The 20,165-nt window shown below is 38.6% G+C and overlaps 1 protein-coding gene across 4 annotated transcripts in view; it reads left to right on the forward strand.

Annotated features, from left to right (window-relative positions):
- The window catches only part of ATP9B (ATPase phospholipid transporting 9B (putative)), a 295,180-nt gene that overhangs the window by 15,102 nt on the left and 259,913 nt on the right, over positions 1-20,165 (forward strand). For 2 of the 4 annotated variants that reach the window (XM_084621950.1, XM_084621952.1), the window contains exon 2: positions 11,972-12,148. In XM_084621950.1, coding sequence (XP_084478076.1) covers positions 11,972-12,148 — 177 coding nt within the window. The remainder of the gene's footprint in view (positions 1-11,971; positions 12,149-20,165) is intronic. The other 2 variants (XM_084621951.1, XM_084621954.1) reach the window with 1 other exon arrangement.

Consider the following 20,165-nt stretch of genomic DNA (forward strand, 5'->3'; position numbering starts at 1 on the left):
CGCTAAAAGCAATAATTTCCTTAAAAAAACAATATGAGCCATCAAAGTTGGAAGGATATATAGATATAGGCAATGCAGAGAAACAGGTGTAATTTTCATAGTAGATGTTTATATTAAAAGTTAATTTAAAAGTATTTATTGTACTGTTTCCTTTCACTTAAATCTATTTCAATGATACTCCTTACAGTAGTAAGGTTTTGTTGAAAGTTGTTTAATTTAATGTTCTTTTTTCCTTAGGAAGCCATATTTTTGTCAAGATACTTTTCTATATCTGGTTTAGTAGCATATGTACTGTGAGTTTTGATGTCTTACATTCTGTCTTCTTTGTTCATGGTGCTTTCAGTTCTTCTCTATTTTAATAAAAGTTTCTAGGATTATACTTAATTGGTTTGTCACTCAAGGAGAATCAGAGCTTCAGGCAATTAAGTGTGCAAGAAACTAGGTAACAAAGAAATAGAGATTTTTGTCCTTATGTTGGCTATGAAAAATCCATTATTCATCATCTTATTGTTTCTAAATACTGAAGTAAAATTTTCTAACACAATAAGAAAATTCCTTTTGAAATGGAATAAATTGCTTGCCAGTTCAAAGGCTGCATTTTGAAATCAAGGTTACTAAACATGATGCAATGAAGCTGAATATTTAAAAGCGCAAAGCTAGCTGGAACTGATTTTTTAAAGAAAATATTTACTTATAATATGATATAATACTTGCTTAATAAAAAAGTAAGTATGATTTTAAGCATCAGTTTTTTTCTGTAAATATTACCACATTCACAAGAGCAGCTTTGATTTCTAGTTGTGCATATACATGTATTTCTTATTCTGACAAGACTGGGCTCTCATGCATAATTCTCTTTGGTTAATTCTTTCCTGTGAGATTTTCTCACTGAAGGAAAAATCAAAGAAGAAAATATACAACACAATGTGGTCAGATAAACATTTAGAGTTTGGAAAAATAATAAAGAACTCCTTTAAAACCATCATACACAGAATATTTTAGGATGTATCCTGACTGAGATTAACCTTTGTTCTTCATTTCATATATGAGCTGATCCTATATGAAAATAGTTGCCTGCCTGACAGGTTATTCGTAATATTGTATGCAATATTGTTGTAGCCTTTCCAGTCCCAGGATATTAGAGAGACAAGGCAGGTCAGGTAATATTTTTTTATTGGACCAACTTCTGTTGGTGAGAGAGAGACGCTTTCGAGCTTAAGCTGTGTCTACACTATGCACCTTTTAGCGACACAGCCGTGCTGCTAAAAGGCACTCAGCATAGCCGCTACTTGTCCGCAGGAGAGAGCTCTCTTGACAGCAAAAAACTTCCACCCTCAGTGAGCGGTGGTAGCTTTGTTGGCAGGAGAGCTCTCCTGATGACAAAGTGCTGTTTATGCCGGTGCTTTTCATCTGCAAAACTTGTCGTTCGGGTGCGTGTTTTTTTCACATCTCTGAACACACAAATTTTGTCATTCACGTTCCAGTGTAGACAAAGCATGACTCACAGAGTTCTTCAGGTGTGGGAAAGGTACTCAAAGTGTCACAGCTAAATACAAGGTGAAACAGATTGTTTAACAAAAGAAGTTAGCACATATTTCAAGGGACCATTCAAGGTGAAGTGGCCTGTTAAGACCCCTCCAGGAAAAGACAGCTGTAGGGGTTGCTGGTGGGTTACAGATTGTTGTATAAGCCTTAAATCCAGTGTGTCTGTTCATTTCATCATTTTTTGTGTCTAGCAAAGTTATGAATTTAAGCTACCAGGCTCATCTCTTGAAAGTTTGTGGAGGTTTCCTTTGAGGATGAGGACTGACAGGTTAGATATGGAGTGATCACGATGTGAAAAGTGTTCTCCCACTGGTAATGAGGTGTTCTTGTCCCTAAGTGACTTGCTTCCACATTTCAGGACTGTCTTTTGCTGCTTCTCATTTTATTTGACCTGCCGGTCTTAGCTTAATCGTCGAACTGCTGTGGTATAGTTGTAAATTCATATATATGTAATCTGGAGCACTTACCCAGTTCACTTCCATAGTCACTCTTTTGATCCTAAGAATGGGAATGCTGGGTCAGACCAATGGTCCATCTAGTCCGGTATCCTATCATCTGACAGTAGCATCTGACTGTGCCGACCTTCAGAACATCCCATGGCAACACGATCTGCAGGTTTACTGTGCATTGTATGAAGAAAGTAATTCCTTTTTTTTATTTTAAACCTCCTGCATATTAATTGTATCAGGGGCCCCTCATTCTTGTGTTATGTGAAGAGGTAAGTAACACTTCCGTACTCACCTCCGTACCATTCATGATTTTTTAGACCTCTGTCATATCCTCCCCCCCAGTCTGTTTTCTAAACTGAACAGTCCAAGTCTTTTTAATCTCTCTTCATATAGAAGCTGTTCCGTACTTCCAATAATTTTTGTTGCCTTTCTCTCTACTTTTTCCAATTCTAATATATATTTTTTGAGATGGGGTAACCAGAATGGTATGGAGTATTCAAGGAGTGGCATTATGAGATTCTCTCTCTTGTAATGGTTCCAAGCGTCCTGTTAGCTTTTTTGACTGCTGCTGCACATTGAGCAGATGTTATCAGAGAACTATCCATGATGACTCGAAGATCCCTTTTTTGAGTAGTAATAGCTAATTTTGACACCATCGTTTTGTGTGTATAGTTGGGATTATGTTTTCAAATGTGCATTACTTTGCATTTATCAATATTGAATTTCATTTGCCATTTTGTTGGCCAGTCATTTAACTGTGGGATCTTTGTAACTCTTCACAGTGAGCTTTGGGCTTAACTATTTTGAGTAATGTAGTATCGTCTGCAAACTTTACTTCCTCATTGTTTTATGCCTTTCTTGGATCATTTATGAATATGTTGAAGAGTATAGATCCTTGGGAGATATTGTGATATACCACTTTCCATTGTGAAAACTGATAATTTATTTCTACCTTTTGTTTCCTATCTTTTAACTGGTTATCAACCCATGAGAGGACCTTTCCTCTCGTCCCAGGTGTGCTTACTTTCATAGAATCATAGAATATCAGGGTTGGAAGGGACCTCAGGAGGTCATCTAGTCCAACCCCCTGCTCAAAGCAGGACAAATCCCCAATTAAATCATCCCAGCCAGGGCTTTGTCAAGCCTGACTTTAAAAACTTCTAAGGAAGGAGAGGTTTCAGAGTAACAGCCGTGTTAGTCTGTATTCGCGAAAGGAAAAGGAGTACTTGTGGCACCGTCTCTAAGGTGCCACAAGTACTCCTTTTCTTTTTAAGGAAGGAGATTCCACCACCTCCCTAGGTGTAACGCATTCCAGTGTTTCACCACCCTCCTAGTGAAAAAGTTTTTTTCCTAATATCCAACCTAAATCTCCCCCACTGCAACTTGAGACCATTACTCCTTGTCCTGTCATCCACTACCACTGAGAACAGTCTAGAGCCATCCTCTTTGGAACCCCCTTTCAGGTAGTTGAAAGCAGCTATCAAATCTCCCCTCATTCTTCTCTTCTGTAGACTAAACAATCCCAGATCCCTCAGTCTCTCCTCGTAAGTCATGTGTTCCAGTCCCCTCATCATTTTTGATGCCCTCCACTGGACTCTTTCCAATTTTTCCACATCCTTCTTGTAGTGTGGGGCCCAAAACTGGACATAGTACTCCAGATGAGGCCTCACCAATGTCGAATAGAGGGGAACGATCACGTCCCTCGATCTGCTGTCAATGTCCCTACTTATACATCCCAAAATGGCATTGGCCTTCTTGGCAACAAGGGCACACTGCTGACTCATATCCAGCTTCTCATCTACTGTCACCCCTAGGTCCTTTTCTGCAGAACTGCTGCCTAGCCATTCGGTCCCTAGTCTGTAGTGGTGCATTGGATTCTTCCGTCTGAAGTGCAGGACTCTGCACTTGTCCTTACTGAACCTCATCAGATTTCTTTTAGCCCAATCCTCTAATTTGTCTAGGTCCCTCTGTATCCTATCCCTGCCCTCCAACGTATCTACCACTCCTCCCAGTTTAGTGTCGTCTGCAAACTTGCTGAGGGTGCAATCCACACCATCCTTCAGATCATTACTGAAGATATTGAACAAAACCGGCCCCAGGACCGACCCTTGGGGCACTCTGCTTAATACTGGCTGCCAACTAGACATGGAGCCATTGATCACTACCCGTTGAGCCCAACAATCTAGCCAGCTTTCTATCCACCTTATAGTGCATTCATCCAGCCCATACTTCTTTAACTTGCTGACAAGAATGCTGTGGGAGACAGTGTCCAAAGCTTTGCTAAAGTCAAAGAACACCACGTCCACTGCTTTCCCTTTATCCACAGAGCCAGTTATCTCGTCATAGAAGGCAATTAGATTAGTCAGGCATGACTTGCTCTTGGTGAATCCATGCTGATTGTTCCTGATCACTTTCCTCTCCTCTAAGTGCTTCAGAATTGATTCCTTGAGGACCTGCTCCATGATTTTTCCAGGGACTGAGGTGAGGCTGACTGGCCTGTAGTTCCCAGGATCCTCCTCCTTCCCTTTTTTAAAGATGGGCACTACATTAGCCTTTTTCCAGTCATCCGGGACTTCCCCGGATCGCCATGAGTTTTCAAAGATAATGGCCAATGGCTCTGCAATCACATCCACCAACTCCTTTAGCACTCTCGGATGCAACGCATCCGGCCCCATGGACTTGTGCACATCCAGCTTTTCTAAATAATCCCGAACCACTTCTTTCTCCACAGAGGGCTGGTCACCTCCTCCCCATGCTGTGCTGCCCAGTGCAGCAGTCTGGGAGCTGACCTTGTTTGTGAAGACAGAGGCAAAAAAAAACATTGAGTACATTAGCTTTTTCCACATCCTCTATCACTAGGTTGCCTCCCTCATTCAGTAAGGGGCCCACACTTTCCTTGACCACCTTCTTGTTGCCAACATACCTGAAGAAACCCTTCTTGTTACTCTTAACATCTCTTGCTATCTGCAACTCCAGGTGTGATTTGGCCTTCATGATTTCACTCCTGCATGCCCGAGCAATATTTTTATACTCATCCCTGGTCATTTGTCCAGTCTTCCACTTCTTGTAAGCTTTTTTTTTTGTGTTTAAGATCAGCAAAGATTTCACTGTGAAGCCAAGCTGGCGCCTGCCATATTTACTATTCTTTCTACACATTGGGATGGTTTGCCCCTGTAATGTCAATAAGGATTCTTTAAAATACAGCCAGCTCTCCTGGACTCCTTTCCCCCTCATGTTATTCTCCCAGGGGATCTTGCCCATCAGTTCGCTGAGGGAGTCAAAGTCTGCTTTTCTGAAGTCCAAGATCCATATTCTGCTGCTTTCCTTTCCTCCTTGTGTCAGGATCCTGAACTCGACCATCTCATGGTCACTGTCTCCCAGGTTCCCATCCACTTTTGCTTCCCCTACTAATTCTTCCTGGTTTGTGAGCAGCAGGTCAAGCAGAGCTCTGCCCCTAGTTGGTTCCTCCAGCACTTGCACCAGGAAATTGTCCCCTACATTTTCCAAAAACTTCCTAGATTGTCTGTGCACCGCTGTATTGCTCTCCCAGCAGATATCAGGGTGATTGAAATCTCCCATGAGAACCAGGGCGTGCGATCTGGTAACTTCTGCGAGTTGCCGGAAGAAAGCCTTGTCCACCTCATCCCCCTGGTCCGGTGGTCTGTAGCAGACTCCCACCACATCACCCTTGGTGCTCACACTTCTAAACTTAATCCAGAGACTCTCAGGTTTTTCTGCAGTTTCATACTTGAGCTCTAAGCAGTCATACTGCTCTCTTACATACAAACCAACTCCCCCACCTTTTCTGCCCTGCCTGTCGTTCCTGAACAGCTTAAATCCATCCATGACAGTACTCCAGTCATGGGAGGTATCCCACCAAGTCTCTGTTATTCCAGTCACATCATAATTCCTTGACTTTGCCAGGACTTCGAGTTCTCCCTGCTTGTTTCCCAGGCTTTCTGCATTTGTGTATAGGCACTTGAGATAACCCGCTGATTGCCCTTCTTTCTCAGTATGAGGCAGGAGCCCTCCCCTCTTACATGCTCCTGCTCGTGCTTCCTCCCGGTATCCCACTTCCCCACTTACCTCAAGGCTTTGGTCTCCTTCCCCTGGTGAACCTAGTTTAAAGCCCTCCTCACTAGGTTAGCCAGCCTGCTCACGAAGATGCTCTTCCCTCTCTTCGTTAGGTGGAGCCCGTCTCTGCCTAGCACTCCTCCTTCTTGGTACACCATCCCAAGGTCAAAGAATCCAAAGCCTTCTCTCCGACACCACCTGCGTAGCCATTCGTTGACTTCCACGAGTCGATGGTCTCTACCCCAGCCTTTTCCTTCCACTGGGTAGCTCTTTGCTTAAGAGCCTGTGGTGTGGACTTTGTCAAAGTCTTTCTGTAAATCCAAGTACACTATATCAACTGGATCACTCTTGTTCGCATTCTTTTTGACACTCTTAAAGAATTCTAATAGATTGGAGAGGCATGATTTCCCTTTACAAAAGCCATGTTGTCTCTTCCCCAACATATTGTTTTCATCTGTGTATGCTAATTCTGTTCTTTCCACAGCCAATTTAGTTTCAACCAATTTACCTAGTCATGAAGTTAGGATTACCAGCCTGTAATTCCCAGGTTCACTTCTGCAGCCTTTTCTTAAAAATTGGCTTTACATTAACTATCCTCCAGTCATTTGGTACAGAGGTTGATTTAAGTGATGGATTACATAGCATAGTTAATTGTTCTGAAGAAACTCAAATATAAAATTGCAGAACTCTTGGGTGAATACCAGCTGGTCCTGGTGACTTTACTGTTTAATATATAAATTTGTTCCGAAACCTTCTCTATTGACCTCTCAGTCTGGAACAGTTCCTCAATTTATCTTGTCTTCAGTTAGATTCTTTACCTGTATTGCACATCTGCCTTAGTACGACCTGCTACCCTTGCTCCATTTTGCATTTTTTCTTAGATCTCCAATCCTACATTGTATCCAACTTCTTAGATGATACTTCACTACCTTCCTCTCCTTGGGTTGATTCTATGGTCTCTTTTATAACTCTTCTCTCGATACCTTCACTGTCCTCTTTAAATGATGCATTTGTCCTAAAACATCCCAGTTTTTGTTTACACTTTGTTTACTTCCTCTACTCTTGTCCTGGTGCCGTCAGATGCCATCTTTATTATACAAATTTGTTCTTTCCCTTTAACATCTTCTTTTCCAGATTACATTATTTCCCCGCTCTACTAACTTCGTTCAGTTGTTGGTTCTTCCTACCACTCTGGTTTGAGTCAGGTCTTTGTCCTTGGATATTTCTGCTTTACAGTTCATTCCTGGGCAACCTCATTCATTCTGTGGCTTCTTCTGCTCCTGATGACTTGTAGATCTCCAGGCTTGACATCTCTTCCATCTGCTGAATCTCATCTTCATTTTCTCCTACAATATCTTGTTGCAAACTCAGCACAAAAATTGAACCCCTTTTCCCACTCATCCCATTCCACTAACGTAATGGGAATTTTTTTTTACTACTTTTCTCACATATATGCTTTTATTAATTTCTACCATGCTGTTCTTCTCAACAGAGGTTCTCAAACTTGGTAGCAGTTACCTTAACCCATCTTAACATATTATCTTGTGAACAACTTCCCTATAGTTTTTAATTGTGTAGACCACTTCATTTCCCATTGATGATTAAAAAAAAATCTGTCCTCTATAGCAATTGTTTACATGATAAAATATTACATTTTTAGCTGATTCCAAATTAAACTTTTGAGCTGGAAACAGAAGATAATAGTACTGTGTGCCCAGATAGTTTTTCATGGAATGCCTACTACCAAATACTTCATTCACCGCTATTCATTCCCAGACCATAGTTTCTCACCTTTCTTTCTTTTTCTTCTCCTTTTAAAGTAGAAAAGGAGTGCTTGTGGCACCTTAGAGCCAGAAGAGTACCCAGAAGTCACCTACTACAGGACAGGCCCAACAAAGACGTCAAGAATTATAACATTCAAAAACCAGTTGGAGAACACTTCAGTCTCTCAGGTCACTCGATTACAGACCTAAAAGTTGCAATTCTTCAACAAAAAAAACTTCAAAAACAGACTCCAACGAGAGACTGCTAAATTGGAATTAATTTGCAAGCTGGATACAGTTAACTTAAGCTTGAATAGAGACTGGGAATGGATGGGTCATTACACAAAATAAAACTATTTCCCCATGTTTGTTCCCCCTTCCACACCCCACTGTTCCTCAGACAGTCTTGTCAACTGCTGGAAATGGCCCACCTTGATTATCACTACAAAAGGTCCCCCCCCACCCCCCCGCTCTCCTGCTGGTAATAGCTCACGTTAAGTGATCACTCTCTGGTTACAGTGTGTATGGTAACACCCATTGTTTCATGTTCTCTATGTATATACATCTCCCCACTGTATTTTCCACAAAATGCATCCGATGAAGTGAGCTGTAGCTCACGAAAGCTTATGCTCAAATAAATTGGTTAGTCTCTAAGGTGCCACAAGTACTCCTTTTTGCAAATACAGACTAACACAGCTGCTACTCTGAATCCTTTTAAAGTATACTCGAAAGCTTACTGTTCTCTTTTAGTTGTTTTCCCCTCAATATTAACCCCAATAATTACCCAGAAAACTATGAGGTTATATTTAGCCACTGATTTTTCAACCAGTTTTTAATTTTCAAAATAATAACTAAATTCCTGGGAAATTTCAAACCAAAATAAAAAACTAAAACAAAGGGCCCTATATATCCACTGTAGGGTTCTTCAGTAGCTTATCTTTACTGTAGGTTGAGTAAGGCTTGTGTTGTGGTTTAGAAGCCTTGCTTTGCATATTGCTTAGTATCGGAGTATTAAGAAATCATAATCTAAGACCAGTCTTAAAAGTGACGTGCATGGGAAAGTTGGGCTTGTGCTAACACAGGGTTTAAATTTGTGTCATGTTGCTTTCTTTCTTCTCCATTAGAATTTCAGGTCCTCTCTGAGCTATCTGAAAAACTAGTGAAATGGGAACGTAAAAACAACAAAGGAGGTTGAACTAGTGGAAGGGACTCTTAGTCAGACTGAGGTTTTGTCTACACTGCCAATTGAATGACAAAGCTTTTGTCGTTCACAGGTGCTTAAAAAATGCCCCCCGCAACACAAGTTTTGCCATGGCAAGTGGCAGTGTAAAGGCTTGTTGTTGGCAGGAGCGCTCTCCTGTTGACAGCACAAACCCCTCTCATAGTGGGTGAAGTGTTTTGTTGGCAAAAGTGCTGATAAACTGCGTTTACACTGCCCGACTTCCAGCAACACGGCAGTGTCAACATGGCCATGTCACTAAAAGTTGTGTAGTGTAGACAAAGCCTCAGTGTTGACATCTTTAAGCCAGAATCTGTAGTGTTATAGCCCCTTTCCAAAGCTTTGACAGCACAAAAGAGTTGAAAAGCAGCTGGGTTTGGGCTGAAAGTTTCCCCCTTTGTGGGTTAGCTCTCAGCTAGTTACTCCTTGGTCCTAATGGTAAAGAGCAGGGAGGGGCTCAGGCGCATCAGGGCACAGCCATAGTGCTGTGCTTGGTTATTCTCAGCTTGTGTATGGTCACTTGGGGCTCATTGCAAGCTAATGAGTGCTGGAGCAAGTCCTCCGAGTAAGATCCACTTTAAAAATGTCAACTGTAAGAGGCTTCCCTATATCTTTTCTGAGCACAGTGGATACTCAGCACTCCAGAGAATCTGTACTTTGTTATTTAACACCTTTTATATTCAGTGACCTGACATTTTGGATAAAGAAAACTTTTGTTAAAGATTTAATATATGGCTTGAATTAAGGTGTTAAAGCTCACAAGAAAATCCTGAGACAGCATAACCTGTATTTGTGTTAGAAGCAAAGAAGCAAAAAGAAAGGCCCAAGTTAATTGAAAATAACATAAAGTATTTTACAGATCATGTTTTAAAAACATGACTTAGTGAATTGAGCTATATAATGGCTATATACTATACTATGTGCTATATAAGAGAAAGGGAATGGGAGGGGAAAACAGTATGTTTGCATATTCGAATTAGAATGTTATTGAAGCATATTTTAGACATTCTCCTTTCTACCATACCTTAAATGAATGTGAAATGCTGTGATTCTGTGTGACTGGCTGATTTTTTTTTCACTGCATATTGGGCTTAAATTTTCTGTGGTCTCTCTCAAGTTCATTTACTTGGAGGGGAAAAAACAACAACCCAAAGACACAAAGGTATCATGCTAAGAGTATGGAGATACTGTTTTGTTTCCTTGTCTCCATTTTAATCTCAGTTCTCTATTCCCCTCACACTAGAAATATTCATTGATAGGAATAGGATGAAGGTAGATGACAATAAACTGGTTTAAAGTTCTTGTAGAAATCATGTTGGAGTGCATATTTGTGTCTGCTTAATCTTAATTTTATTAGAAGAACATGCAGGTATTTGAACACTAAGTAGCTCAGTTAAGCAGAAACTACTATTTGGTAGTTTTGACCCTCCAGACTCACTACTTAATCACAATGGTGAATAGTTATTCATGCTTACTGTATTATTAGAATTATTTTTAACTCCCAAGTGCAGTAGCTCAGGTCTACTCAATACTACAAGTTAACTTTTGTCAGTGAAATCAGCGTACAGTGTCAAGCAGTATCATTTACAAATGTAGTTGTGCTTGACTTCTTCAGATGCTAAAGCAGTTGACAGTAATTTGCCTTATAGTTTGCAAGCATTCCTTCATCCGGTCTCTGTTGGCCATTACATACATGGAACCTGTTAGTTTGAAATTACAGTATCTTTTGATTATATACTGTGTGTACTCCTACCATACATGTTGAAGGCTGACATTAAAGTTGATTAGAATTACTAGTATCTAAGAAGATTATCTAGTTATTTGAATACTATAATTTATAAAGGCAACTTTGTAAAAGGAGGGATTAGATTCATCAAAAAAGATTGAGTTATAATTTGGGATTTGTCACACTATTTGTCTTCGTATTTTCATACCAATGAAAAGGTAGTGAAAGTGGAGCAAAATCTTTCAAAGTACAGAACCTCTTTCATATCTGGGTACAAAAGTCAATAATCTGCCTTAGTAAAACTTTTTTTTGTATCATTCAATGCCTATTAAAGAAAGGATCATAATCTGCCTAGTGTACTTTTGTGATAGACAGCATAGGGGTATCTATTGTGATTCACCGGCTATTGCAAAACGACTTTACTTTTCTTGGCAACCTTTTAAGACTTAAAATAAGATACATGTATTTACTACAGGTAACGATACTGAATTGATATGGTATGTAGAAATTGTGGGCCAGAGACAAAGATACCAAAGGAAGTAAAAGTTGTATGCTAATGAAGTGCTTCTAACTTGCACTTGAAAGAGCAGAAAGGGGGGTATATCAGGAAAGCAGGTAATGAGGTTATAAGGAAATGAAATGAGCAGGGAGGGAGTACCTTATCTGACACTCTAGTCTACACTGACATGTAACTGAATGCCACTATTTGCATTTCCTCTGAATTTTTACCTATTAAATTGATGCTATTGACAGGATTGTTGAACATAGAAAAATTATGTGGTATAACACAGTTTTTAAATTGGCCTTTGAAAGTATGAAGTTGGATGTCCAAAGTCTTAAAACATTTTTATTTATGCAGCTCTGAATATCTATACAGTGTTTAGCAAACTCTGGGTAAGGCATTCTGCATACAACAGTTTATAATATTAGGGTACTTGCTGACCAATGTGAGATGTTCTTTAAAAGACAGATAGTGTAACTCAAACCAAAATAGGGCAAACATTTGATTTGTGAGAGTGCGTTTAACACACGTGTCGTATGCTAAAACTGAAATGACTTTTTATTATAGAATTCCAATATAGTGAAATCTGAAACATGTCCCTTGGATTTAAGACCAATCTTCAGAATTTCATAGATAGTCAATATACCGCTATTATACCATCTACCTTTGTTTAGTGCTCTTATTTAACTTCAGCAGGTACCAAGTGGAAGATGAGTCCTCCCTTTTGGATGAAATGCCACTAATGATGTCGGAAGAAGGCTTTGAAAATGATGAAAGTGATTACCATACTTTACCAAGAGCCAGAGTTTCTCACAGAAAGACAGGCTTAGAATGGTTTATCTGTGGTGGATGGAAATTCCTTTGTGCCAGGTTTGTTGCATGCTGCTATTTGTTGTTATATCATAGAATAAATTAAATGATTTTAGTTTTATATGAATGTCCGTGTGTGTGTATAAATATGTGTATGTATATATGATATTGTGTGTGCACATGTATGTGCATAAAATTGATGTGGTGGTGATATTCCTGTGATAAATTCTATTTATTATGCACACTTTTGACCACCTCATCTGTTTTCTGTCAATCCATTGCTGCCACTCTGGAACTTAATATAACATTTCAAACAGCTGCTGCGGTGCACCTTCCTTTTTTCTTAAATCAGCCTGTCAGAAAAAAATGTAGTGCTTTCCCCTAAAATAGATTAACCCCACGCTTACACCTACCAAGGGGCCCAGAATGGGCAGTATTCAGTGCTGGTCCTCACTTCCAGTTAAAACTCTACCTGGAGAGAAGATAGTAATGTTTTCATTGATGTCCCTGACAGTGTTAATACTAATTTGCTAACAGTGAATAACACCTAGAATTGTTTGATGTTGGCGAAAAGGAAAAGTAAATTCATGAATTATAAGTTAACATTTCAAATAGAAGGTACATATAACTGGTGTCACTGGAGTGAATAAAGTAGAATTAGCTCTTGTTACTTTACTGTTGTTTATTAATCTCTGGTGCTGAATTCTTATGTCTTTGGTGGAGGCCCATCAGTAAATTACAGCATTGTATTCATTCTGTGCTATGTTACTTTGTTTATAGTAAAACCCTTTTTCTTTGTGTGCAATTTGCTGTGTGGGCAGATCCCTGTGGGTGTATGGAGCTCTGATAACTTCATGAAGGCTCAGTATGGGTGAAGCATATAACAGCTTGCAGAATTTCTGATGATGCTTTTGAACCATGATAAATAATAATTACAACTCACACTATGAAGTTTACATTCTAACCCTTTATTATAGCTGTTCATACACTTAAGTGACATTCATGTTTTGGGCTGAAAATTTCCAGGCTCTCTCTCCTTTCAGATTAATTTTTTTGAAAGGCTGAGCCAAAGTGGCTTAGCCATTTTTGTGAGGGCTATTGCATATGTGTGTGGGGGAAATATTTTATGAAGTGTTTTTGTTTTGTTTTTTCTACCTTCTTGAACACTCAGTTTTATGCATTTATGCGCAGTGCCAGTAGAATATTGATTGAGAACTTTAGTGCCTGTGGATTATTTTCAGTTTGTTAGTAAAACAAAGTTTTCAATACACTCCCACCCCCCAAAAGGACGGGGGAGGAGGGAGCAGGCCCTAGCGGGAGACAACAGCAGGCTGTATAGTGGGCAGCCTTGGAGTTGGATGCAGAGGGTAGGCTGGATCACTGGGTTGAGAAAAATAGCCTGTTGCTGGCAAGGGTACCAGCACTGGCTGTAATAAGTGGATAGTCAGTATCTGACAAACAGGTTGTGCACAGACTGGTTCAAACGAGACTGACAAAAGAACTGAACTCTGGCTGGGGGATTTGCAGGCCAGCTCATGATCCTTTCCAGGAGGGAGTATCCTTGGCATTAGTCCTAAGGAGCCCCTACTTTGTAACGCATACTGGGCTGCCCTTTTGGAGTCTGAGTTAGTTGGTTTATCCTTTGTGACATTTTAAGACGTGACTAGAATATTTGTATTTCTTATTTTTGGCAGCCCTAACAAAGCAATCCTTGTTTACTTCATCAGAATCTGTGAAAATGTATATATATAGGAACCCACTGAATGCTAGTGCTAAGAGTGTCTACTGCAATTGCCTTTGAGTAAGTAGTACACCAGCACACTACTAGATAGCTAGGGATTACTGTATCACCACGGTGGCAGAGACACCCTGCAGTAGGGTCAGTGTCATTATTATTTTGATTGGGTTAATGTGAGCTGTCCCTTCAAGAATAATGTATTGTAAACATTAACTGTGTTTAGGATGGAGATCAGAGTGTTAGAGATTTTTTTTTTCCCTGTGTCCAGAGAGTGGCAGACCCAAATGTAAAACAATAAGGCTGTCTCTTACTGTGTATTTGTACGATGCCTAGCACAATGGGGCCTTGATTTCATTCGTGTACTTTAGTGAGAGCACCTACCACAGGGAGCAAAATCATTTTGGTCACTGTCAATTTGTGAGATCTAGCAGCTCTGTAAAATTGTCACACACAAGCTTTGAGGTGCATATGGAGAGTCCAAAAGAGAGAAGCCAGACCAAAAATATTATTTTTTAAAAATTTCATAATTTTGGGGCTCCACCTCTTGGTTTTTGAACTCTTGGGCTTTGCAATACTGAGCTTTTCAAAACTGCAAATATTTTTGTATGTCAAAAGTCTTTGATTATGGTCATCTTATTTGAAAACATCTGAACTGTTTTTGCTCAAACTTCCAAAAATATCACTCTAGCAGAGAACAAATGTGGGAAGTTTGACTAAGTTAAATGCATATGAATAAGTCCCTGTGCTTTGGAAACCCATGGACAACCTTTAACTACAGTACAGATGTTGCTAAGAGTGCTGACCATAATAGAATAGTGTACTTTATTAGGAAATTTGCCTGTTGTGGAGATTAATTTTTGCCTTTCCCATTTTTAATGCAATTCATGATTTAAATGAGCTTTTTTCCTGGAGACTGTGATGTAACCAGTATAACTTTTGCTTATTCTTTTTTTCATAATACTGTTAAAAAGAAAGCAGTGATATAGCAGCTGTTTTGTGGATGTAATCATTTCCCCCTTAATTTACAAATTCTCTTCAAGCTTGTGAAATTATAATGCACATAAATCAATAGTCTGGAGTTCTTTGGGCTGGATTGATTTCTTTCTCATGAGATTTACATTCCACTTGTTATCAAAAAACACTTTGTCCCTATGAAAATGGTGCCATTGAATGGCATTTCCATATGAAGTGAAGGGGATATCAAATGCTCGGATTAATTTGGGCTCTAAGATGGCCTGTACACTTTCAATTAATCTGCAACGCATTTGTTATGCAGAAGCATGGGAAAATGCTGATCTTTAAGAATGACATGACGACTGTGTTGCTTTTGGCCTGATTACTGAAGCTACCTGTTGAGTACAATAATTACAGTATGTTTTCTTTGGAGAAGTAGTTTCTGCTACTTAAAACCTAATAAGGAATAGCTAACCCTTACAATCTATGCAGAGCTTTTATGTTATCTTTCTATTTTGATAAAAATGCTGTTTTGAAAAAGCTAGTGACAAGTAAGCTTGTACGGTAAAAGTAATGAGAAGAAAAGAAACTTGTTGCATTAGGGATGTAGAGTTGGATTTTAGCTTTTGACTTAGAGAAACACATTTAGTAAGTGAAATAATAGAGAGCCTTTTTAACATTTGCTGCTATTTTTAAATATAGCATTTAGTGAGTGTTGTGGGGAATTTATTTTTATTTCTTCAGACAAAGCCATATAATTTTATGAACTGGGTTAAAAAAAGATAGTTAATGGACATACCTAAAGGAAACTCCTTCTATCTCAACCCATGTGCTTATCGTAGTTTTTGTATTGACACAACTGGGTTGGTACACTTCTGTCTTTCATCTTTTTGACGTTTGCCTAATTTTGTTACTAAAAATTTGTTACTAAAATTTGTAGCCAGATGCTAAAACTCATAGCTAAACCTTAAAGAAAAGGTTTCCTGTGTCTTCATAATTAGCGTGTAACATCTTTTATATTTGGTCTCTCCTGGAGACTGAAATCTTTTAGTTGTTTTTCATTCCTGGGAGTATTTAGTATGTAGGTCTTTACAGAGGTCAGATAAACAAAAATACAAATATCAGGAAAATATCATACCATCAGTCTTTGATTACAGTAGGGATCTCTGTTTAATCAGGAATTTCACCTAAAAATGAACGTTATGAGATTACTTACATACATACTGCTGGCAATCAAATACGTTAATATTGGAAAATGACTTGCTCTAGTTGTTTAATTGATGAGCCCTTGATGAGATCTACTGCACAACATTTCTGATGACATAGGATGTTAATTTTAGCACTTATTAAATCTGAATTTTTGAATGTTTGAATACTGTCAAGTTTTGACAGACTGTAAATTTCCTTAAAGATCTGATGGATTTTTGACATGCATACAATTCTGAGTTAATGTACTCCTAAACTACTCAGGACTCATGATGGCAAGATGGACATCTTAAAGTCTACACATGAACTGACAGGGATTCCGACTGGTTATAAATTGCACAGGGACTGACTGATTTTTAGTCCCAAAGTAGTAAAACTCATTTGTTCCAGAAACATTTAAAAATGGAACTGGCAAATCCATAATAATTTCCATCAGCTGAGACTTTCTTGCATCTGAAGGCTTAAAGCGTGCTTATCTCTATGTGCCAATCAATACTTGTTATCAGAAATATCTCAATTGTTTCCCAGTCACAAACTTTATTCCTGTGTCTGTACTTTTCAGTGTTTACCAAGCTGATGGTCAATATGGCGACTGCTTTCAGCTATTCTTTTTCCTACCATATAATTCAAATAAATAGTTTGAGAGCTTCCTTCTGCTCAAATGCTCTGTAGCAAGAAAGGGAATAATTCAGTTGCTTCATAGTCTGAAGCAGATACTGAGGGTAGCAAAAAGGCTTTAACATCTGAAGAAATTATACATCTAGAAATAAGGTTGAACACCAGATTAGGTACAGTGGTTTTTACAGACTAACTTCAGTGATTGATTCACGCAATACAAACTTGAAGGCCAGTTAAAAAACTGAGTGTTTTTATCTATTAGTCATAGTGGCTCATCTGTTCATCTCTCCATGCACAAAATTACTGTTTGCCATAAAGTGTTCTCTTGGAATGTAACAAAATAAGTTTCATATACTGTAATGTGGGACTGCACTCTAATTTTGTCCCTTTGGGTATATGCATTTCTTTGAAGAAGACATTATTCAGAGAAAGGTGGCTCATCACTCTATGCTAACTGTTGCTGGAAAACTATAAGGAATAGGGCTTGATCAGAAATCAAAGCATTTGTCCCTTCCCACTAGCATGGAAATAAAAAATGCATCTTATTTACTCTCATCTTATTTTCTTATCCTTCAGTTGTGAAGTTACCATGATTAATCTTCAGAAAATGTACTTGCCAATAAACTCATCAGCTGTGCTTCTGTGCTAAAGTACTTCTTGTTGATTAGCGTACTCTCTAAACCCCTGTATAAATTTTCATGTTTCAAAAGCCAGATTTACTCCTTGTCCAAAATTAGACTTACTCTCTTGAGTAAACATTTCAGAGAGCACAGCAGTGTCTTTTTAAATAATTTGGAAAAGTGGGGTGATAGGTATGACTTGCTGCTGTTGGTGTAAATCAGTTTATTGTCAAGTTATTTGTGTTTTGTTGATTTTTTTTTTTTGAAAAATAGAGAGAAAAAAAGACAAAAGGGAGGGAAAGGAAAGAAAGGAAGGTGGGGCAGAAAGGAGATGCATCTGTTTTCATCCACTAGAGGTTAATCAAAGTTTTATAAAAAAAGATTAAACCAAATCTTTTAAAATTTGTCTGAGGCCCCTCTTCTCGAAACATTACCTTCTTGTTAGCTGCCAGGTCAGTCAAGCTGCTGTGCCAAGCTTCTATCCCTAGAGGTAGCCTGCTCTTCTATTTAAGCAATATGAGTCGTTTGGCTGGAAGTACTGCTCTAGAGAACCAAGCTTTCTGTGATTTGGAGAGTTGCCCAATATAACGGGACTCTCCTATAACGTGTGAGCTAGTGTGGCTTTGGGAGACTCACGTCCTACAGCAGCAATCTGTTTTGGTAAAGTTCGTGCACTGTAACCTAAGTTGGGCACAGTGTGAATGAAATATAATTTAATGCTGATACAGCCTTAGTAACATGTTGGGTGACAAATGAGATCCAGTCCAATTTATGCTTAAACAGTTTCTTGTAGCATTTATTCTGATTGTTTTAAGATGAAACTGTTACCACCCATGAATCACAGATACATGCAAAAAAGGAGAAGGCAAGAGAAATAACTGATCAAGTTACTTCTACTGGGGACAGGGTGACTTTTTCAAATCTCTAGTCTCTGCTCTGTTCTTTGCCTGTGTCTTCTCCACTCTCTTGTCAGTCATAGGCCCTCTCAGAGGCCGGGCTATTTCCAGCTTTTGAGGCCCCTAGCTATAATACAAATAAAAAATGACACACATAAACAAAATAAGGCACCAAAAAAAAAAAAAAGAGAGAAAGGGAGAGAATTTGAATATTTTTTATTTAACAAATGCTTTTCTAGCCTTTTTCTGTGCAAAAAAAAAGTCTTTTACCAAATCACATCTCTTATTTGCTTAAATTTGCAGCTCTAAGCTGAGAGAGTGTGTCACATTTTGGTCCGATAGGGATGTGCATAAAAACAAGTTGCAAAACTTATCAAATGCCAAAAAATTAACACGTTTCTAAATTTGAGGCTCTCTTTGTGCTTGAGGCCCAGGCCAAATGGCTCTCCTGGACCCCCCTCTGATTGGCCCTGGTCAGTCATTATCTTTTACACCCTGTTCCATAACTTTGCCCGGATTCAGTTACCAAGTTATTTCTGTACCTATCTATTCTGAACCCCTGGCTAAAATGTTCTTATGCATTCATCACAATAACTAACCTAAACTAATACATTTTTGCTTACCCTACTAAAACTTACTTTTATTTGTCTACTTCTAGCTGTTGTTAATCCCACTGGCTCCATCCACTTGTTTTTATCTTACTGGTTTGTTTTTGTTGCCTTGTTTTTTGTTTGTTAGTTTGTCTTGGCACCAGAAGTAAACAATTCCCTCCAGACATTCTGTTTCACCCTGCTATTTACACAGACGAAGATTTTATAGACCAAGACAAAAATAAGGTTTCACACACCCCTGAAGCTGTTTCAGTTAAATTCTGAAGAGCTGCGTCAGCAGAAATACATTCAAAAGCTAAAATTCCTTTATTTTCCCAGAATATATATAATCATTTCTTTAATAAAATTCATTACATGGTTTTCCAATATGTAGATCAATAATATAGTTTTAGTATTGAGTATTGTATGTTTTCCTAGTCTGGTACTTAGGGACACATCTTAATTCAACCTAAAATGATAATCAATATTATGTGTGTCTGTTCATTTATGATTTTCAGCCTTCTATTTATATAAGATTTCTAATGTGCCAGTAACTATCTAGACACCATTTCCTTAAATTAGGTCTATGTCAGTTTTACACAGAGTGAATATGAGCTAGCTATCTTTCATTCATATTCTATTTTCCATTGGACCACAAGAATACCAAGGAAATAGCATTGTCTTCATTGGAAGACAGAGGATTGTAGAGATTTGTTTTATTGATGGCATGGCAATCCATGTTGTCTTAGGATCTCCCCTAATGGTTTTGTATCGTAGGACTGGAAGGGACCTCAAGAGGTCATCTAGTATAATCCTCCATCACTTATAGCAAGACTATATAGATCAGGGCTGGCCCTAGCATTTTTCAGTCTAAGCAAACTGCGGTATTTATTTTTATTTCTAAAGCAGGATGATATTTTGCCATTACTTAAATAGCATACAAAGGTAAAAGATACAATCACCCCATCAGCCCTACACTCTTACCAAAAATCCAGATGTAAATATGGAAGTACACAGTAAAGGGGCAATCAAACTTAACTCTGCCCTGTAGTGTCACCTTGAGGGGAAAAATATGAAAGAATCTATTGTCTTTAAAAATCATTTAATCTAATCTGGGATCACAAACAATAAATTTATGGACACAATATGGTGTCAACAATCACAGCAAAGTAAAGGTTATTTTGGTGCATACATATATATTTCCATACATTTAATGTGTTTGGATTTCTTTAAATGTAGCCTTAATTCTGAATTTCCTTTGTTTGTACTGCTTGTTTTGGAGATAATTCCAACTACCCTCTAATGGGTTTACTGTTGAAATTACTGGTAAATGCTCTCAACCTTCACTCCATTTTAACTTAGTTTTTGGTCTTAAAATAACTGTCCTTATCAATTCCAACATTATAAGGCCAACTACATTCAGTTTCATTCATAAGTGTACCTGGACCTTAAATG

This window comes from Lepidochelys olivacea (assembly GCF_965140295.1).
Source record: "Lepidochelys olivacea isolate rLepOli2 genome assembly, chromosome: 2".
Lineage (NCBI taxonomy): Eukaryota > Metazoa > Chordata > Testudines > Cheloniidae > Lepidochelys > Lepidochelys olivacea.